The 19,453-nt window shown below is 40.5% G+C and overlaps 1 protein-coding gene across 2 annotated transcripts in view; it reads right to left on the reverse strand.

Annotated features, from left to right (window-relative positions):
- WIPF3 (WAS/WASL interacting protein family member 3) overlaps nucleotides 1-18,744 on the reverse strand; it is a 49,096-nt gene extending 30,352 nt beyond the window's left edge. Inside the window, exons 1-2 of one of the 2 annotated variants that reach the window (XM_060781997.2) lie at nucleotides 18,585-18,744; nucleotides 2,441-2,771 (exon numbers count right to left, since the gene is read on the reverse strand). In XM_060781997.2, the coding sequence (XP_060637980.2) occupies nucleotides 2,441-2,719 (279 nt within the window). In that variant the 5' untranslated portion in view covers nucleotides 2,720-2,771; nucleotides 18,585-18,744. The remainder of the gene's footprint in view (nucleotides 1-2,440; nucleotides 2,772-18,584) is intronic. The other variant, XM_060781998.2, reaches the window with a different exon arrangement.
- Between the last annotated feature and the right edge of the window lie 709 nt (nucleotides 18,745-19,453).

Consider the following 19,453-nt stretch of genomic DNA (forward strand, 5'->3'; position numbering starts at 1 on the left):
GTGACCCTCTATGGGGAGCCTAAAGCTCGGGGGTCTCTCATCCCTCAGTTTGTAGATGATTTAGTGAGGGGATGGCACCAGATTCCTTCTGATTTCAAAATAAGGTAGAGCAGCTCTGCGTTTCCAGCTGCTTGCCACCATACCGGAACCGGAAGCTTTGCTAAATGTGGAGGAACAACTGTAATTTGAAAGGGGGAGGGAAGCATGGGGTCTGTCTCAGATCTCTTTTTTGTGGGCAGAAAGTGCTTTTGTTTGATTTTGGTGGGTTCTGCATCATAGGTCACTTAATGCAGCAAAGTCCTCCAACTCCTTCTATATCATTTTAGGTAACTGGAGGGACATCTTCAGGGAAGTGTGGTAAAATATTAGAAAGCCAATGTCCCAGAACAATCAGACAGAATGGATCTTTCTATCAACATAAAAGCAGAACCTGGATCTGACTCTTTGTTCCCAAAACTGACCCAATCTTATGGTGCATCCATCAGTAACACAATGGTGCTGCAATAGGTTAAACCCTTGTGCTGGCAGGACTGAGGTTCGAATCCGGGGAGAACACGGAAGAACTCCCTCTGACAGCTCCAGCTCCCAATATAGGGATATGAGAGAAACCTCCCACGAGGATGGTAAAACATCAAAACATCCGGGTGTTCCCTGGGCATGTCCTTGGAGAGTGCCAATTCTCTAACACCAGAAGCAACTCGCAGTTTCTCAAGTTGTTCCTGACACACACACACACACACACAGAACACAAGAAAGTTTTGGTGACAGATTTTGTCTAGCGAAAGCAGTGGGGGGAGGTAGGGAAGAAAAGAAAAACTACCAACTTCGTGAACTATGAATGGGAAAGAAAATGCAGAGTATGTGAAGATTAACTCTGTTTATAGTTTTGACCTTGGCTTCACAAAATACGTAGCAGCTGCAGCAACAGCTGGGCCATTCCAGCAGGTGCAAGACACAGATACCAAAGCCTAGGAATTCTCTTCTGGTCAAAACAAGTTTATCATACAACATTATGTTATGGGGAAACTCAGCGGCAGCACACATGTACTGCATAAAAGCTTCCAGATTCAGTCCCAATTCAGTTTGAGAAAGGTTGGACCAAGAAATCTGGAATTTAACACACATCTATACCGGAGTGGGAATTATGTAGGATTCCAAAAATTGGAGGTCCCAATGTTCTTCACCATGCTTTGGTGGCTGCTGGGATGTGTAGTCCAGCTGAAGCTGGAGGGCCACATGATACTCCCTCTGAGACCTGGAGATACCCAGCATCTTTGAAAATCTAGTTTGGGGACTGCAAAGGGGATTCTGGAAATATTACTTCAATAACAGAGGTTTTTTAAGCTCTGGCAATTCATGTTCTGGTTCAGTATAAGGCAGCTTCCTGCGTTACCTTGTGATGATAGCCACGTTGTTAGGGGAAAAACTAGACTATTGTTCATTTCATGACAATTCACATAATAGCAGTTATTATGTCAGTTACTGTTATTGTAAGGCACTAGATGATGCTTTACACCAGGAGACGAAAGGAAATAATGTCGCCTTTGCAAAATCCCCATTTCTGATGTTCAGATCCAAGTTACCAGCATATACTGTAAGCCACAATCTTTGCAAACATGTCATCTTTTACAAAGCTGTACATTCAAAGCAGGCTTCTACAACTTGGTGTCTTTCTAGATGTTTTAGACTGCAGCTCCAACTGTAATAGATTCAGGGGCCACTTTTTTTTTTGCTTACAAGATCATTCCAGGCTGCAAACAACTTGGAGGTGGTCTGAAATTCACTCCCGTCCTTTAAAAATGTGCATTGTTAGATATTAAAAAGTGCAGGGAGGCATGCATTGGTGTATTGCCTCTTATTGCAGTTTTCAGGAGTTAATGTGGCCAAAAAAGGATAGCACAAGATGAGAAGGTCAAGGGCCACAAGAACAGCCTTGGGACCACATAAGAATCTCCTCCCCACCCAACTCATTTGTCCATTCCTTGTCAAAAAACATAAACAACTGAATATGCAACCTACTTTAAAGAAACACATAAACTACAATGTGAATATTCCTCTGAACAACAAATCAATCAAATGCTGCTAGCACTGAGGACACAAGTGGAACAAAATAAAGAATAATATGAAAAAGCATTGTAAGTGAATGGAGAAAAACAACTTGACAACATAAACATTGCTCTAAATAATGCAGGCAAACTCAAAAATGAACAGTATGTTTGCAAAAAATTGCATTCTATAGGTAGCTGTTCAAAATAAAATTATATTATATGGTGTTTTCAAATATTAGTTTGTTTAATTGTGTTCCTTTTTAAAGCTCTAGTTTATTTAATCTTGTAAGTCACCATAGTTCCCATCTTAGGATAAAGGGTGGGATTTAAGACAAAAAATAAATATGTCTATTAGTTTTCGGAATGTATCTAAATTAAAAGTAAAGACTTACCAGAGAGCTTGGAGAAGGCAGGGGTGGTGGCGGTGGCCCCCCAGAGGGTGTTGATGGAAGAGGAGGTGGAGGAGGTGGTGTACCTCCAGAAGAAGGCGATGGAAGAGGAGGAGGAGGCGGTGGACCTCCAGAAGAAGGTGATGGAAGAGGAGGTGGTGGTGGTGGTGGAGGAGGTGGTGGTCCTCCAGAAACCGATGGTGGAAGAGGAGGGGGTGGTGGTGGACCTCCAGAAAGAGATGGTGGAAGGGGAGGTGGAGGCGGCGGAGGTGGCACAGGCATCTTTCTTTCAAGTTTCTATTTCAGTTTGTTTTCAAAGTCTACCGACAGAATGCTGTGGGAGGAGAAACAAAATTCAATTTACATTGAATACGTAAATGGTGATACTCTGTAAGGCTGAAGTCTTTTCATAAATCATGGATCTGAATGAGTCCGTAGGCCATCACTTTCTCATTCCTACCCCTTATAACACACACAAACACACATAAGTATTCATATCTTATGCATTCCATATAATAATTGTTACCACTTACACATGATGATGAATAGCTTTTGTATGAGTTCTTTTAAAAATGTATCGACTAAAACATTGTATGGTGTAATGGTTTGAGCTGCTGAACTATGATCCTGGAAATCATGATTTGAATCCCCACTCAGCCATGGAAACCTACTTGGAAAGCTTGGGTAAATCACACCCTCTCAGCCTTAGTGGAAAACTATGGTAAATCTCCTTCAAACAAGGCTTATAATAAAACCAACTGGTATAGGTCTGGTTGAATTCCAATGGTTTCATAATAGCAACAAAAAAATCTAGATTAACCAACTGAACTCAAGAAAGCTTTTGGGAAAATAGAAGAGATTTGTATATGCAAGGATTTGTTTGGAAACTCTAATTCTTGTTGCAAAGTTGTGAGTAAAGCATATACTTGGGGGCTCCTTGTTCTTCAGTTCTGCATTTGCTTCTCGAAACCTTAGTTAAATTATAGAAGCTGAAATCTGCACATATGTGATATCTATCATTCATTGTTGATCATGCCAAGCTGATGATAGAATGAGTGTTAGAAGGGACCTTATGGGTCATCAAATCCAACTTCCTGTTCAATGCAGGATCTCCAGCAACAGAATCCTCAGGAGATAGGTGTCCAACCACTTCTTGAAGACTGCCAGAGAAGACTCCCACCATTTCCCTAGGTAATTGATTCTATCGCAGAACCATTTTTTCTCTTGACATGTTTCAGCTTCTTAAGGATATTGGCTAACAAGATTTACATCACCTCCCACGTCTTCTCCAAGGTTAATTCTTCTGTTTTTCCCTCCACCTTCAATAACCTTTAAGATCAAAACTAAGGCTTCTGAACATACAATTCCATCTGTGCAATTAAAAATGCAATCATCTTACATCTAAAGGTTTACTTTGCTAGTGAGAACTGTTACAAGAATGGTCAATCAGTGCATGTTTATCAATCTGTGTTCTTACTATTTCTTAAAATAGCCATAAAAGAAACAATATGCCGAAAGGCACTATGAATAAATTCATGCCCAGGGCTGGGTTTTCTTTTACATCAGCAATAAGGGAATATGTTGTTCTGTGCCTTCAAGGCATTTTTGACTTACTTTGACCTTACAGCAAACTTGTCACAGGATTTTCTTGGCAAGATTGGTCAAGAGGGGGTTTGCCTTTACTTTCCTCTGCTCAGGATCACCAAGTGGGTTTTCATGACTAAATGGATATTCCAGCCCTGGTATCCAAACCTTCAGTTCACTACACACACTGGTGCCCATGAGGAATACAAGACCTTTCATATATTTGTTAGGACTATCAGTCCTCACTATGGGCGATGCTGCCAAGAAATGTTGGGAGTTCAACCTCATCTTATCCATCCCTGTTTTTATTTGGAGGACCACATATAACCGACACTTCCTTGATTTCAGGGATCTTTTCCTCCAAATATCAGCTCAAAGTAGGAATGAGCATCACCTAGAGTTTTGACCAGAAACCATCACCTAGGTTTCCTTTGTCATCCAGAGCAACACTAAATATAGTAACACTCCTAATGCTGTGGTCCTAAAGAGAAGCTCAAGACACAATGTGAATAAATATGTGATGCATTCTCTCTACTCATTATTTTGCCCCCCTCCAGGCTTCCTGTATTCTCTTATAGCTCAGTTTATAATTATTACTTTCAACTGAATAATTTAGAAGCACAGACACAAACACAGCTTTTTATAATGAAAAACAAAAGCTTCTGCCGAAAGCTGGTACCATGGTGACACAAGAAATTCTCATATGCACATCTAAAGTCCTAGTTCTCTATCTCTGTGGTTTTAGAGGGTTCTATGTTCAGCTCCACAGTGATCTGGCAGAAAGACAATCACAGAATAGGAAAACATGATATTGAATTTCAGGCAAATATAATATTAAGTAGGGTCAGATCTGGTTTACGATGGGATGAGAGTCTTCCAATGAATACAAGGTGATGTAGGCTATATTTCAGAGGAAGAAACTGGCAAAACCACGTCTAAGTACTGGTTTGCCATGTCAGGTGGAAACTTGAAAGCACATATATACACTAATGTACACACTTTCAATTCACATGAGGTATCTGTCAGGTCTGCTGAACCAGACAACACTGCACAAAATGCTGGATTTGTGTACATGATGAGGAAACTGCAGATTATGAGAGGTCTCTAAATGATTAAACTGAACACCATTTTTCAAAACATGAATATTTCCTAGAAAGTTACAGGGCTTCTTCAATGCGACATAGCTAAAAACCTCAGCATATCTCAAAATGGCCAGGGGTCCAACAAGGACCAAGCTTTCTATCACCAAATTCATTCAAGAGCCCATGACTGCCGTACACTGTAGGGAAATGTTAGTAGCTATAACCAGATGAAGGTGTTGCAGAGAACTTCCGAAATACAGTTCCCTCTGTGCACAAATTTGAAAAGCACAATGATTAAAATTAAGCAGCGCACAACTGTTCGTATCTATAATGTCTGATCCCATGCATTTTTTTTCAGTTACTCATACAGGTTGAGTAACTTTTTTTTGAAATGTTTGGGATCTGAAATGTTTTGCATTCTTCCAGATTTTGGAATATCTATATTTATATATGTGTACATACTGGTATCTCTTGGAGATGGGACTCAAGTCTAAATGCAAAATTCATTTATGTTTCATATACACCCTATGCACAAAGTCAGAAGGTAATTTTATACAATATTTTTAATATTTGTGTACACCGAACAATCAGAAAGCAGTGGTATCACTGCTTCAGCCTCCCTCCCACATGAAGAATTTCAGCTTTTGGAGTTCTGGATAAAGGTTGCTCAACCTGTATAACATTGAAAATATTAATGAAAATAGGACTGATGGCAGATTTCAGAAGTGAATGAAGAATATGAACCAGTTCTGGATCCATGAGGCCATTTCTGGACCTGGAGCAATTATAGCAATTAAACCACCAACAACCAAAAAGTCTTGTTACAATCAAGTTGCAGTTGACGTTAAAAGTGAGAAGCTGTTAAGTGTTTAAAACTGTCAACAGTAAACTCAAGAAAGACTAACATTTATTAGGAACACAGGATGGCGGAAGGGGAGCTGGAACACTTTCCATCCCATCATATCCCTCCCATGTACTTCTTACTAGCCCCAAGGGAAATAAAATCTGCCCTTACACTTCCTACAGAAGTCATACGCTATTAATGTTCCATTGTTGCTGTTCTTGTGGTAGAAGAAAACCGACATAGTTTCTAATCACAGGTAGTTTGGATCTTGCTTGCAAATCTTCTCGAAGAATTCCAGGATATTATGGAATGCAGAAGGAAATCCAAAGTTCTACTTGAACAGTACTAGTGATACAAAATTGTCATAGTTCAATCATGATTTGTATATGATTAATGGTATCTCAATGTGTGTGACACCAATATTGCCAGCTCCTCTGCCTCTTCCTTCCCTACCAAGCATGCAAATATCACACAAATAATTCCACCCAGAGTCACACAGCTTGCAGTCCTGCCTCAATAACATACCGAGCACATGTTCACCCTCCATCCTGTCTCTGTGAGTCACAGGGAAAAGGCAGTGGCAGCTGTAGGTTTGCATGATATTTAATTTTGTACAATCTGATCCCATTATGCACACCCTTAAGAACTTACTAAAAATGTTTTTTCCGCTACATGATGCTTTTTCTTGTGTCATACTGGCACTACAACAAACCCGCACGGGTACACTACATCCAGTGCAATATTAAGATGCTGAAGCCTCATGCTATGTCAGGTTTTAGACGTGCCATAGCTAAACATTCACATACATGCAAATGTACACTTATGTAAAATCTTGAAATTTAGTTTTATTCACTTATTTCAAAGCCTGTCATAATCTGAAGCCCTAAACTGTCACTCACTTAGTTTGTGCATAAATCTATAAATCAATCTATTTTTCAGGTTAGTAAAAAAATAAAAATAAAAAGTAAGTTTTTTTAAAAGCTAAAAAAATGACAAACAGCCAATTCCTAATTGACTGCATGGAATTTACAAGATTCATTTTATTTCAGATTTATAGTAGACCCACTGAAGTCAATGGGACATAAATTAACCACCTCTAGCGATTTCAATATACATATATATCTTTGGATAGCATAGGGAAGGGGAACATCCCTGTGGTGTTTGTTTTGCTGTCTGTGCACCTGTTCAGAAGATTTGTGGGGATAGGATCAGTGATAAAGATTCATTGGAGACACCTTTTCCCCATGATAATTCTTCCAGGAGTGAATTTCTCTTTCTAGGGATAGATTTTCCCCACTTCCTGTTGTCTCATCCCCATTCTTAACTATGAGTCATATGTAAGTCTGATATTTGTAACTTGAGGATTACTTGTACTAGGATTCTGAACACCACAGTTGAAATCCCTATGTAGACATGGAAACCACTGGGTGATTTTAGACAAATCACATTCTCTCAGCCTGAGCAGAAAGTATGAGTAAAGGCAACCCTCATCTAAACAAATCTTATCAAGAAAACTCCATGATAGGTTTAACTTAGGTCACAACAAGTCAGAAATGACTTGAAGGGACAACAGCAATTCTAAGAGTGACCAAGTCTGTAGCCAAACTCATGTGTTTATCCACTCAACAGGTTTTTAATGTCTTGACTGACATTCTTCTCTAAAGTTTCAGAAACATCACTTGCTACTTAATCCTTTCTACATCCCAGCAGTGGGACCTTTTCTACACTCAGCATTAAGTAGATCACCGAGAATAGTCAGTTCCAAATTTCATAGGTTCACTGAGCAATTACAATTTTAGTGGGAGTCTCTTGACCAAGTATGTATGGTTGGTACAGGTTGAGTATCCCTTATTCAGAATGCATGGGGCCAGCATTGGCATTTTGGGGGGAAACCTGTATTTGCATATGCATACATAATGGCATACTTAGGGAAAGGGAGCCAAGTCTAAACATTTCTTTATGTTTCATATATATTTTATGTACCTACCCTGAAGGTAAATTTATACCATAATTTAATAATTTTGAGCATTAAACAAAGTTTGTGTACAATGATCCATCAGAAAACAAAGGAGTCACTAATTCGGGAGTATTTTGTATTTCAAAATTATGGATAAGTCATGCTTAACGTGCATATATAGACTGCTTTACTTGGCAAAAGGATACAGATGACAAGCTACCCTGGGCCTATAATAACACAGCTCAATCATCCTAGACTAGTTTGATCATCTATGCCTGTCTAAGATAATTCACTCTAGATCTAGTTGGAGGACTTTCATTTCATTGTCTTATGTCTGTTATAACAGGCTGTATTTTTATTTCATTTTAGTTTGTTAAGTTATAATTCATGTTTATATGTTGGGTTGTTTAAATTTTGTTATTATGAATGTATTGTTGTTGTATTTGGGCATTTAATGTTTGCCTTTTATGTTTGGAATCTGCCCTGAGTCCCTTCGGGGAGATAGAGCGGAATATAAATAAATAAATAAATAAATATTATTATTACTCCTGTCCTTACGCACGGATTTTAGCTTCAATTTGGAAATCCCTAGAGCTCTGGATGGAACTGACTCAGGAAAACTCATAGTAAAATCTGTTATCCCAATTCTCCTGCAGTTTGGCATTGTACCAGGCTTTCCTACCTTTGTGTTTTCCAGATATGTTGGACCACAACTACCATCACTGCCATGTGACCATAGAAGTAAACACATCATGAAAGATCAAATTATGAATAATAATGCAGAAAGGCACATTAAACTTCTTTTTATCCTTGTTTGATCTCATAGATCCTGACCTTCCAAGTGAACAAGAAAATAAAAAGACGACAGAAAGCTGGGCGCTGTTATGTACTGCAAGTGTGATGATCTTTCTGAGCAACAATGAATCAACTATTATTAAGAGGAGTCAGAGCTATTTTATGAAGACAAAGCTCACTCCAATGACTTAAATAAGGCAATACAAAGTTATTTTTAAAAGGCAATATAGAGGAGATAAAAATAGGAAATGAGGGTCAAAATCCACATGCAAACGCTCCAGCTTTAAACTCTTTAAACTGTCAAATGGTAATCATACTCTTTCCCCATACAATATTCAAGTATCCCATGTTAGCTACTGGCATTACACTTCCAAAAGTCCTAGCACATCATGACAAAACGGCTAACATTGGGTTTAAGGAATGGCCCCAGACATTTTGCAGCCTGGGGAAGAACAACAAGGACTACTGAGGAATAAGTCTGGATCGAGTCTGAAAATAATATTCTCTTCTGAAGATGCCAGCCACAGATGCAGGCGAAACATTAGGAGAAAATGGTGCTGGAACATGGCCATACAGCCTGAAAAACTCACAGCAGTCCAGTGATTCCAGCCATGAAAGCCTCCAACAATAATTTTCTCTGTTCCCAGGGATCATAAGCAAGGAATTCTGGAAGTTGTGGTCCAAATAAAGAGCTTTTCCATTCAAGTCAAGTAATGGAATGTAGCAGAACTAGCATGGTGTAGTGGCTTGACAGTTTTATGACTCTGGAGACCAATCCCCGGTCGGTGCTCAGCTATGGAAACCCACTTGATTATCTTGAGAAAGTCATACTCTCTCAGCCTCAGAGTCATGCACAGCCAAACCCCATCAGAACAAATCGTGCCAAGAAAAAATTGTGATAGCTTCGCTTGAAGGCACACAATAAAAACAACATAATACACCCACTAAGATGCATATTGAGATAAAATTGACATTTCATTTCAGACTTATTATGATTATTTAAAAGAGAAAAAAACAACTTTTTGCCGAGAATCTGTTATATCCACAAAGCTGTACTTCTCTAGAAAGTGGAGTTTGTTTAAATCAAGGAATGAGTGAATTCCATACCTTAGTTTGCATTGAGAAAAGGGATTTTATTCCTTCACATCTCTTGAAGAATGTAAGTCTGTTCAAATGCATTTCACATACCATTTCCTCATTCCATGGGGAAAGTCATCTGATAACTAACTAATCAAAACACCTGATATCTGTATGCCTTTCTGTGTCTATGTGTCTCTCTTAGGCGCCATAGAGATATCAGGTTGTTCAAAATCCAACGTGGTCCATTAGTTACCAAGTGAACTTCCTCAGGGAGGGCAAGAATTGTGTTAGGAATGACTCTAGCATTCTTCTGGCTTTGAATAGTAAGTCACTATATACATGGCGAGAGCAAGAATAGATATTTTTTTAGGCAGCAGGATATGGGGAGATTTTGAAGGCTATAAGGAGAACTTGAACCACGGGGGAAACTGAAATAGTTCAGGGCAAGGCTTCTTATTACATCAACGCCAGCCATACAGGAACAGAAGTGCCCACACAACTCCTGGACTGTACAGAAAAAATGATACTGTCAGTGAAAACTGAGAGAAAAATTGGATTTTCCAGAATAGACACTAACATTTAATGAGCCACATCCAAATATTAAACTGCACATTTACAAAGAATATTAAAGGTCATGCTAATGGTACTTGTCCTGTGTTTAGAACTCTTCCCAATACTGTTGTCAAATGCTTTCATGGCTGGAATCACTGGGTTGCTGTGAGTTTTCTGGGGTGTATGGCCATGTTCCAGAAACATTATCTGCTGATGTTTCACCCACATCTCTGGCAGGTATCCTCAGATGCCTGCCACAACTTATGAAGATGCCTGCCATAGATATGGGCGAAACGTCAGGAAAGAATGATTCTGGAACATGGCCATACAGCCTGGAAAACATACAGTCTTCCCAATACTTCTGCATCATCAGCATTAAAACTGAAGAGATATATACTCAGAACTGGATTTATAGAGAAACAAAGCATAGTTTAGGGCAGAGGAGGGATATATAGATCCTTATTCAGAAAGCTATAATGTGCCACTGAACTGCAATAGGATGTAGTCATGGCAGTTGAAGTGAAATCATAGTACTATAATTGAGTACAGTGAAAAGACCCAGGTTTAAGTGGGATATTTAGTTTATAGTCTGCATTTTGCCAACATCTGGCTTAGGACCTCAGTTGTCTTGATCTGGCATTGGCTGTAATGTAACATGGCCCTGGTGGCACAATGGATTAAACCCTTGTGCCGGCCAGACTGAAGATCGACAGGTCAGAGGTTCGAATTCGGGGAAAGTGTGGATGAGCTCCCTCTGTCAGCTCCAGCTCCCCATGCAGGGACATGACAGAAGCTTCCCACAAGGATGGTAAAACATCAAAACATCTGGCCGTCCCTTGGGCAATGTCCAATTCTCTCACACCAGAAGTGACTTGCAGTTTCTCAAGTTGTTCCTGACACAGAAAAAAAGCATGGCTATTCCAGGAAAAAGAAACAATAAAATAAATGGTGTATGCATTTAGTTTTCAGTAAATGGTGTATGCATTTATCTTTCAGTAAATTGAGCTAAGGCAGCATTCGTGGGAGTTTTGTGTTTTGGATGCTCCAAAAATGCAAAATAAAAAAGAAACGTACACCTCCACACATATTGGCTCCATAGAGCTAAAACCTCGTGTGGCAATAATGTTATTTTGCTTTTTAACTTACCCTTTTTAAAAATTACAAACCAGCAAAGTGACATTTTGAGTTAATACAGATAGAAAAGTACATGCATATACTGAAATCTCTGGCCACAGCAGTCTATTCCATTAGCTTTGCCAGAAAAGTGCAGTTGCCAAAAAGAAAAATAAGATCATTTCAAAAGAAAAAATACAATCGTAAGAATCGCCAGCTACATACAGTTTTTGTAATAAGCCTTTTTGGGAAACACCTCCATCAAGAAACATACATACTATCTTCTTCTTGAATCTAGACCAAATCAAATTCTTTTACCCCTAATTTGAAAACAACCTTAATTTGTGCAAGCCTAATAAACTAATACAGTGAGATATAAAGTTGTTTTCCTCACTCCTGACAGTAAGGCCATGCATACCACTAATTGGACAGCATTTATGTCATGCGTGGACACAGAAATAGATCCTCCTTGGAATACACTTGTAATATTTTTTAATGTTATCTTCATTTTTTATTGTCATAGGAGCAAATAACCAAAAAACAAAAATCAACCAGAAATCAGTAAGTGGCCGAAATTAACTTGGGAACATATGCACATATAAGTCATACTATATATGTAGGATCAAACATTCAAAGCTTTCCCCCCTCTCTGCAGATACATTTGACTACAACTCTCTTCATCCATCAGTTAGCATATCTCACTCCCGACGCAATCATTGCAATACCCATCAAGCAACAACCACCACTTTTAATGGGACATGCTGCCCTGTGGATGTTGAAAGTTGTAGTCCAACATAGTTGGGGACTGCTATGCCACTGGATGCTATGAGCCAATGCAGTTTTGTTTGTAGGCCTAATCTACTATCTTCAAATAGGCACCATCTTCAGAGAAAATCCAGCAAGAAGGTTGGATTTCATGTTGTTTACACCACTTAAAACCAAAATGCACTGGTCCCTTGGTATCCGCTGGAGTTTGGGTTCAGAATCCCTTGCAGATACCAGAATCCACAGCTGCTGAAGTCCCATTGTATACAACGACATAGCAAAATGGCATCTCTTCTATAAAATGGGAAAATCAACATTGCTTTTTGGAATTTTGGTGGGGAGAATTTTTCTAGTAGTGGATCACTGCATCCAGGGATACAAAATCTATGATAATACCTAGATGGCCAAGTCTATGTACATTTTTTCCAGAACTATTATTTTCATCACTGCCAATTTATGGAGGAGATGTTAATAAATTAAATCTACTTGGTTAATTGACAAAGATGTATTTTAACCTAATGGGTGGCCTAATAATTACACATCATCAGGATACCAAAGTAATGAAATTACTATTCCTAATAAAAGGCAGTTGTAGCACTCAATAAAAGATGCATATGTGAATGTCGTATAAACTGGATAACAAATGTATATATATGCGAATGTATTACACAAGCTTTTTTAAATGTCAGGAATGACTTGAGAAACTGCAAGTCGCTTCTGGTGTGAGAAAGTTGGCTGTCTACAAGGACGTTGCCTAGGAGATGCCCTGGTGTTGTACCATCCTGTGGGAGGCTTCTCTCATGTCCTTGCATGGCACAATGGGTTAAACCCTTGTGCCGGCAGAATTGCTGACCAAATGGTCGGTGGTTCGAATCTGGGGAGCGGGGTGAGCTCCTGTCTGTCAGCTCCAGCTTCCCATGCAAGGACATTACACAGGTTAACAAATAGGTAGCTGATTGCTATTAAGTATTTCAGATGTAAATAGAACTGAGACCTATCACAGCAGAGATGGGATTGCTTTATTTTATTTCATTTTTTATTTGAAAGACTAAGAATAACACATAGAATAAAAATATATAAATTGCTAAGAAATGCAAGTTCAGGGTCTGACTCATAAATGCAGATAGTACATAATGCATAGCTTTTTAAAAAACATGTATGTACAGCCTGCTTTTCCAATACAATGGCTCAAAGCAGTGGATACAACAGTGCAAGCTCAGAAGGAAACCCCTTTGAGTTAAATGGGCCTTACTCCTATTTAAGTGCAACCACATAAGCACTTCCCTGTTCAGAAGCCCAACTGAACCCAATTGGGCTTCTGAGCAGAATTCATAGACTTGTACTCCACCATAGAAGTAACAGCTAATAAAAAATACATTATCTAAACTGACACAGCCCTTTACCTCAATATACACAAATTGAAAATGGAAAGTTAATATATGGAATGATTCAATCTTTAGCTGTGAGCAAAGTAAATGGGCAGAGGCACAAAATGCACTGGCAGAAGTCAGACTTTCCTATCCAGGTGACATTTGAGGAACTTTTATGCAGCTGGAGAAACATACGTTTCTTCAACCTACATAGATGCGGAGTAGAAGCAGATGTTATCATATAAAGAGACAGAAAACCCACAAGAGTGTCACAATTTCAGTGTCCAAACAAGCATCCCTTTTGCATCGTGAAGACTATCTATCAGTTGGTTTATAAAACCCCACATGTGTCTGTGCCTTCAAGTCATCCGTCGACTTATGGAGATCCCATGAATTTTATAGGGTTTCTGAAGGCAATGAATACTCAGAGGTGGTTTTGCCAGTTCCTTCCTCTAAAATACCACCTAAAGCCCTTAGTATCCATTGATTGGGATTCTCACATCAGAACAACATATTTTATGTGTGGCCAAGACCCAAAAATAACATATAAAACAGCTCTGTACTTAAGCAAAACAATACGTCTGAGAACCACATATGTAGGGTTGATTGGGGTAAATTGTAGGGGTGATAATGAAATATGATGTATATACTCAGCTTGATCAGTTTATCAGTTTTATCATGTCTTATCATATGTATTTACTGTATTATTATAAGTGTCTTATTTTAACTTTCTACGTGGAGTGTGATCAGGTCAGGTCAGGCCTTGTTGTTCTGTTTCTTATTGTGATATGGCCTAAGGGCTAATCAATAAAATTACTACTACTTAGTATCCATTGGTGGTTTCCCTTCGAGGTACTAACCAGGGCTGATCCTGCTTAGCTTGCAAGATTAGACAGGATCTGGTGCCTTGAGGGTATTTAGGTCCCGTGCCTTCGAAGTATAAAACCCTAAATGGCTTGCAATCTCCCATCCGAGTATGGCTGATCCTCCTTAGCTCCAAGATCAGATGGGATCTGGTACCTTGCTACAAGTTTTGGGATCTGCTTGCTTTTATTAGAACCTCAAGTACAACCAACCAGAGCTATCTGCAAAGAAATGTTTGGGGAAAAACAAGGGAGACCACTTGTATACTGATAAGCCTCAGACATGGGATGAGATTAATAGTTAAATCTACATGATGACACATTTATGGCCATCCTTTCATCCTAAGGAATCTTGGGAGGTGTAGTATAAAAAGTAGTATAAAAAGGGTAATTCTAGAGGATATTAGTGTCTTACCAAACTGCAAATCCCAAGGTTCTCAAAACTGCACCCATGGCTGCCAAAGGTAAAGGTTTCCCCCTGACATTAAGTCTGGTCGTGTCCAACTCTGGGGGGTGCTGCTCATCTCCATTTCTAAGCCAAAGAGATAACGCTGTCCATAAATGCCTCCAAAGTCATGTGGCCAGCATGACTGAATGGAGTGTCGTTACCTTCCCACCGGAGCGGTACCTATTGATCTACTCACATTTGCATGTTTTCAGACTGATAGGTTGGCTGAAGCTGAGCCTAATTGTTTCTTGCCTGGACAATTAGAAACAAATAAAGCAATTTCTTGTCTGGACAATTAGGAAACAATTAAAGCCAGCTAACACTTCCCAAGAAAGGATTCCCTCAGGCAGGAAGCAGCCAGGCTTTGGAGCTGCAAGTACATTCAATGCTAATTACAAAATTCACACTTGCCTCAAGCAGCTCACTCTGCTCCCCGGATTCGAACCGCCGACCTTTCGGTCAGCAAGTTCAGCAGCTCAGCGGTTTAACCTGCTGCACCACCAGATGCTCCCATGGCTGCCAAAGCAGAATGCTAAAACTAGAGTCCCATCTACATTAACCATTTAATGCAGTTTGAAGCTAGCCTCAAACTGTGGTGGTCAGAGATCAAACTCCCACAAAAACATGCAAAAGAAAGCCCTTAATGTGTATCAGCGCTCAGTGGTTTGTGTAATCACTATCCAGGCCTCAAACTGGTTCAAGGGTTTCCTATGTAATCATGTACACTGGTTTGAAACTGCATTAAATGGCCAGTGTTGATAAGGCCTAGGTTGTTTGAAAGGATCCTTAAGACAACTACTGGAATGCTAGCTAGCCAAACAGCACCCCTCGGAAATATGATTAAATGTGATTTATGCTAGCGGCGAAGAACATTCAGCTTGACAGATAAGTGACTCACACAAGACTTGTCTCTGGGGAATTCGTTTGAGCTTTTATTATAATTGAGGCAAGAGAAATAGGAAAAACTTGGACCAGGTATAGCAAATAACCAATAGATCCCAATGTACCTTTTATCTGTCAACAATCTAAGACCAAGACAGGGATCACGAGGACCTCCAGTGTTACTGGATTGCAGCATGCCAAACAATTGCCACAATCACACAATTGTTCTTATGAGGCCAGGATATTTATTTTTATTATGCCCAGATTTGCATTCAACTTTTCTTCTTCCACCCACATTTTGGCTCTGAAAACCCAGCATCCCTCCTATGCCGGATGTATTTTTTTTAGTTCCACCTTTGTGGGGAAAAGTCACAATGCAATACCTCTTTTCTTAGAAACCGCTCCAACTGATTCCCAGGGAACTTATTTTCGAACAAGCGCCACTGAGAAGAAAATGGGTTACATAATTATAACTGCGGTAAGCAGGTAATAATTAAACTCCTTGGCCAAAGAAGAGTGTGGCAAATATCTTTAGAGAAAGAACAAACCACCCTCTGGAGGCAGCAGAATACCTCAGCAGGCAAAGAAAAACCCAACAGCTGCCTGGGGTGCATCTACACTGTTGAATTAATGCAGTTTGGCACCACTTTAATTGCTATGGCTTAATGGTATAGAATCCTGAGAGCTGCAATTTAGTAATGCACCAGGAATTTTTCCTAGGGAAGGCTAATGACATTGGATTGCTGTGAGGTTTCCAGGCTGTCACTGGCCATGTTCCAGAAGCATTCTCTCCTGACGTTTTGCCCACATCTATAGTAGACATCCTCCAAGGTTTTGAGGTCTGTTGGAAACTAGGCCAGTGACCTTTATATGTGCAATGTCCAGGGTGGGAGAAAGAACTGTCTATTGGAGGCAAGTGTGAATGTCGCAATCAGCCAGCTCGATTACTTGAATGGCCTTGCAACTGCAAAGCCTGGCTGCACCCTGCTTTGGGAAATCCTTTGTTGGGAGGCATTATCTGGCCCTAACTGTTTCTTGTCTGGAGAATTAGAAAAAAAGGAAGGCAATTTCTTGTCTGGACAATTAGGAAACAATTAGAGCCAGTTAATACCTCCCAACAAAGGATTCCTCAAGGAAGGAAGCAGACAGGCTTTGAAGCCGCAAGTCTATTCAATGCTAATCAAGGTGGCCAATTGCAAAATTCACACTTGCCTCAAGTAGACAAGAGTTCTTTTCCCCACCCTGAAAATTCCACAAATATATAAACCCCACTTCCCTAGTTTCCAACAGACCTTACAACCTCTGAGGATGCCGGCCATAGATATGGGCAAAACGTCAGGAGAGAATGCTTCTGGAACATGGCCATACAGCTCAGAAAACTCACAGTGATTATGGCCATGCATTTCAGAAATATATAAACCCCACTTTCCTAGTTTCCAGCAGACCTTACAACCTCTGAGGATGCCTGCTATAGATATGGGCAAAACGTCAGGAGAGAATGCTTCTGGAACATGGCCATACAGCCCAGTAAACTCACAGTGATTACGGCCATGAAAGTCTTTAATAACACACTAATGACACTGTAAAACTGAAGCTCCCATGATTCCATAGCATTGAGTTCAAGTAATAAATGATAATAGTAATAATAATAATAATAATAATAATACTTTATTTATACCCTGCAACCATCTCCCCAAAAGGACTCAGGGCGGCTTACAAGAGGCAAGCCCAACAATTACAACCAAGCAAATATACAACATAAAATACAGCAATAAAATATAGTGACATTAATAATGCAATACAGTAAACACACAATACAATAAAAAATCGCAATAAGTGGTATCAAACTGCACTAATTCCACAGTGTTGATGCACTCACGGATTGGAGCCTGCACAGTGGGGTAAAACCACAACTCCCATTGTTCATTGCAAGGAGCCACGGTAGTCAAGGCAATGTCAAAAGTGCATTAATTCAACAGTGTAGACGCACCCCTAATTAGGAAGTTGTGCAACACATTTCTTTCTTTTTAAAAAATCCAACCTGATTCTATTTAAAAAGATTTCAAAAAGTAAAAATAATAAGAATAAAGCAATACTTTTCTGAGGCACCGACTTTCATGAATTATACAATCCCAAGGCTCTTGTTTCCAGCCCTTGTAACGTAGCCTGTTTTTGAGAACGCAGTGAGCGCCGACTTGGCTCGCAAGGGCTTTCGGGCTTGTGAGCCAGACCACTTGATTCCATAGCACTGAACCGGGGTAGTTGTAGTTTGGTGAGGCACCAGCAGTCCTTGCTGGAGAAGGCTGAAGACCTTGTAAAACTACAACTGCCAAGATTGAGCATTGAACCACAGCAGTTTAAGAGGTGTCAGATCAGTGTAGATCACGCATTGGCAAATTTGGGCCCTCCAGGTGTCTTGGACTGCAACTCCCACCATTCCTAACAGCCTCAGGCCCCTTCCTTTTCCCCCTCAGCCGCTTAAGCGGCTGAGGGGGAAAAGGAAAGGGCCTGAGGCTGTTAGGAATGGTGGGAGTTGCAGTCCAAGACACCTGGAGGGCCCAAATTTGCCAACGCCTGATGTAGATGCACTTCTGGTATTGTTTCTCTTGGATGCTAAGCAGGGTGAGCCCTGGTTAGTGCCTGGATGGGAGATCACCCACCCAACACTAACTAGGTGCCTTAGTGAGGCTCTATTTCAGAGGAAGAATCAGGCAAAAGGACTCCTTGGGGTCACCAAGGGGTCATAACACAACCACAACAGCAACAAACCGGACTGCCAATCAACAGAAGGCAAAATATGCCCAATGCTTACCTGGATTGGCAAGAGGCAATCGCAGCCGAGGCTTTCCAAGGTCCTCCCGCTAAGAAATGCTATTTTAACGCCTTCCGCCCGCGTCCTTGCTCCAGACTCACCTGGAAAAGGAGCCTCCTCCTCCTCGGCTGCCTTGGCGCGAGTGGGTTCCAGCGCTCCGGCGGCAGCGTGGGAAGAGAGGGGCGGGGCGTCGAGGTAGCTCCGCCCACAATCCCACCCGGTCCCCGCCCACAATCCCCCTCTGGTCCCGCCTGCTGGAAATGGAGCGTTTCCATTGGCGGAGAGGGACAGGTAGAAGTCTGGAAGGCATATACAGCTTAGTTTTAATGTAGCTTAATAGCATTTGCACTGGCATGGCTCCCTGCTATGGAATCCTGGAGTTTTTTAGCTTCCTCTGCCAAAGAGGGCTGATGGCTCCCCAAATCACAGCTCCCAGGAGTCCATAGCATTGAGCTATAACTGTTCAAGAAAGGAGATTCCATGAGGAAGAACTTCCTGACTGTGAGAGCTGTTCAGCAGTGGAACTCTCTGCCCTGGAGTGTGGTGGAGGCTCCTTCTTTGGAAGCTTTTAAACAGAGATGCAGGCAAAACGTCCGGAGAAAATGCCTCTAGAACAGTATTTCTCAACCTTCCTAATGCCGTGACCCCTTAATACAGTTCCGCATGTTGTGGTGACCCCCAACCATAATACTGTTTTTGTTGCTACTTCACAACTGTTATTTTGCTAGTGTTATGAATTGTCATGTAAATGCAATATGCAGGATGTATTTTCATTCAATGGACCAAATTTGGCACAAATACCCAATATGCCCAAATTTGTATACTGGCAGGGTTGGGATGATTTAGTGATTTGGAAGTTGTAGTTGCTG

This window comes from Anolis sagrei, chromosome 6 (assembly GCF_037176765.1).
Source record: "Anolis sagrei isolate rAnoSag1 chromosome 6, rAnoSag1.mat, whole genome shotgun sequence".
NCBI classification, from domain to species: domain Eukaryota; kingdom Metazoa; phylum Chordata; class Lepidosauria; order Squamata; family Dactyloidae; genus Anolis; species Anolis sagrei.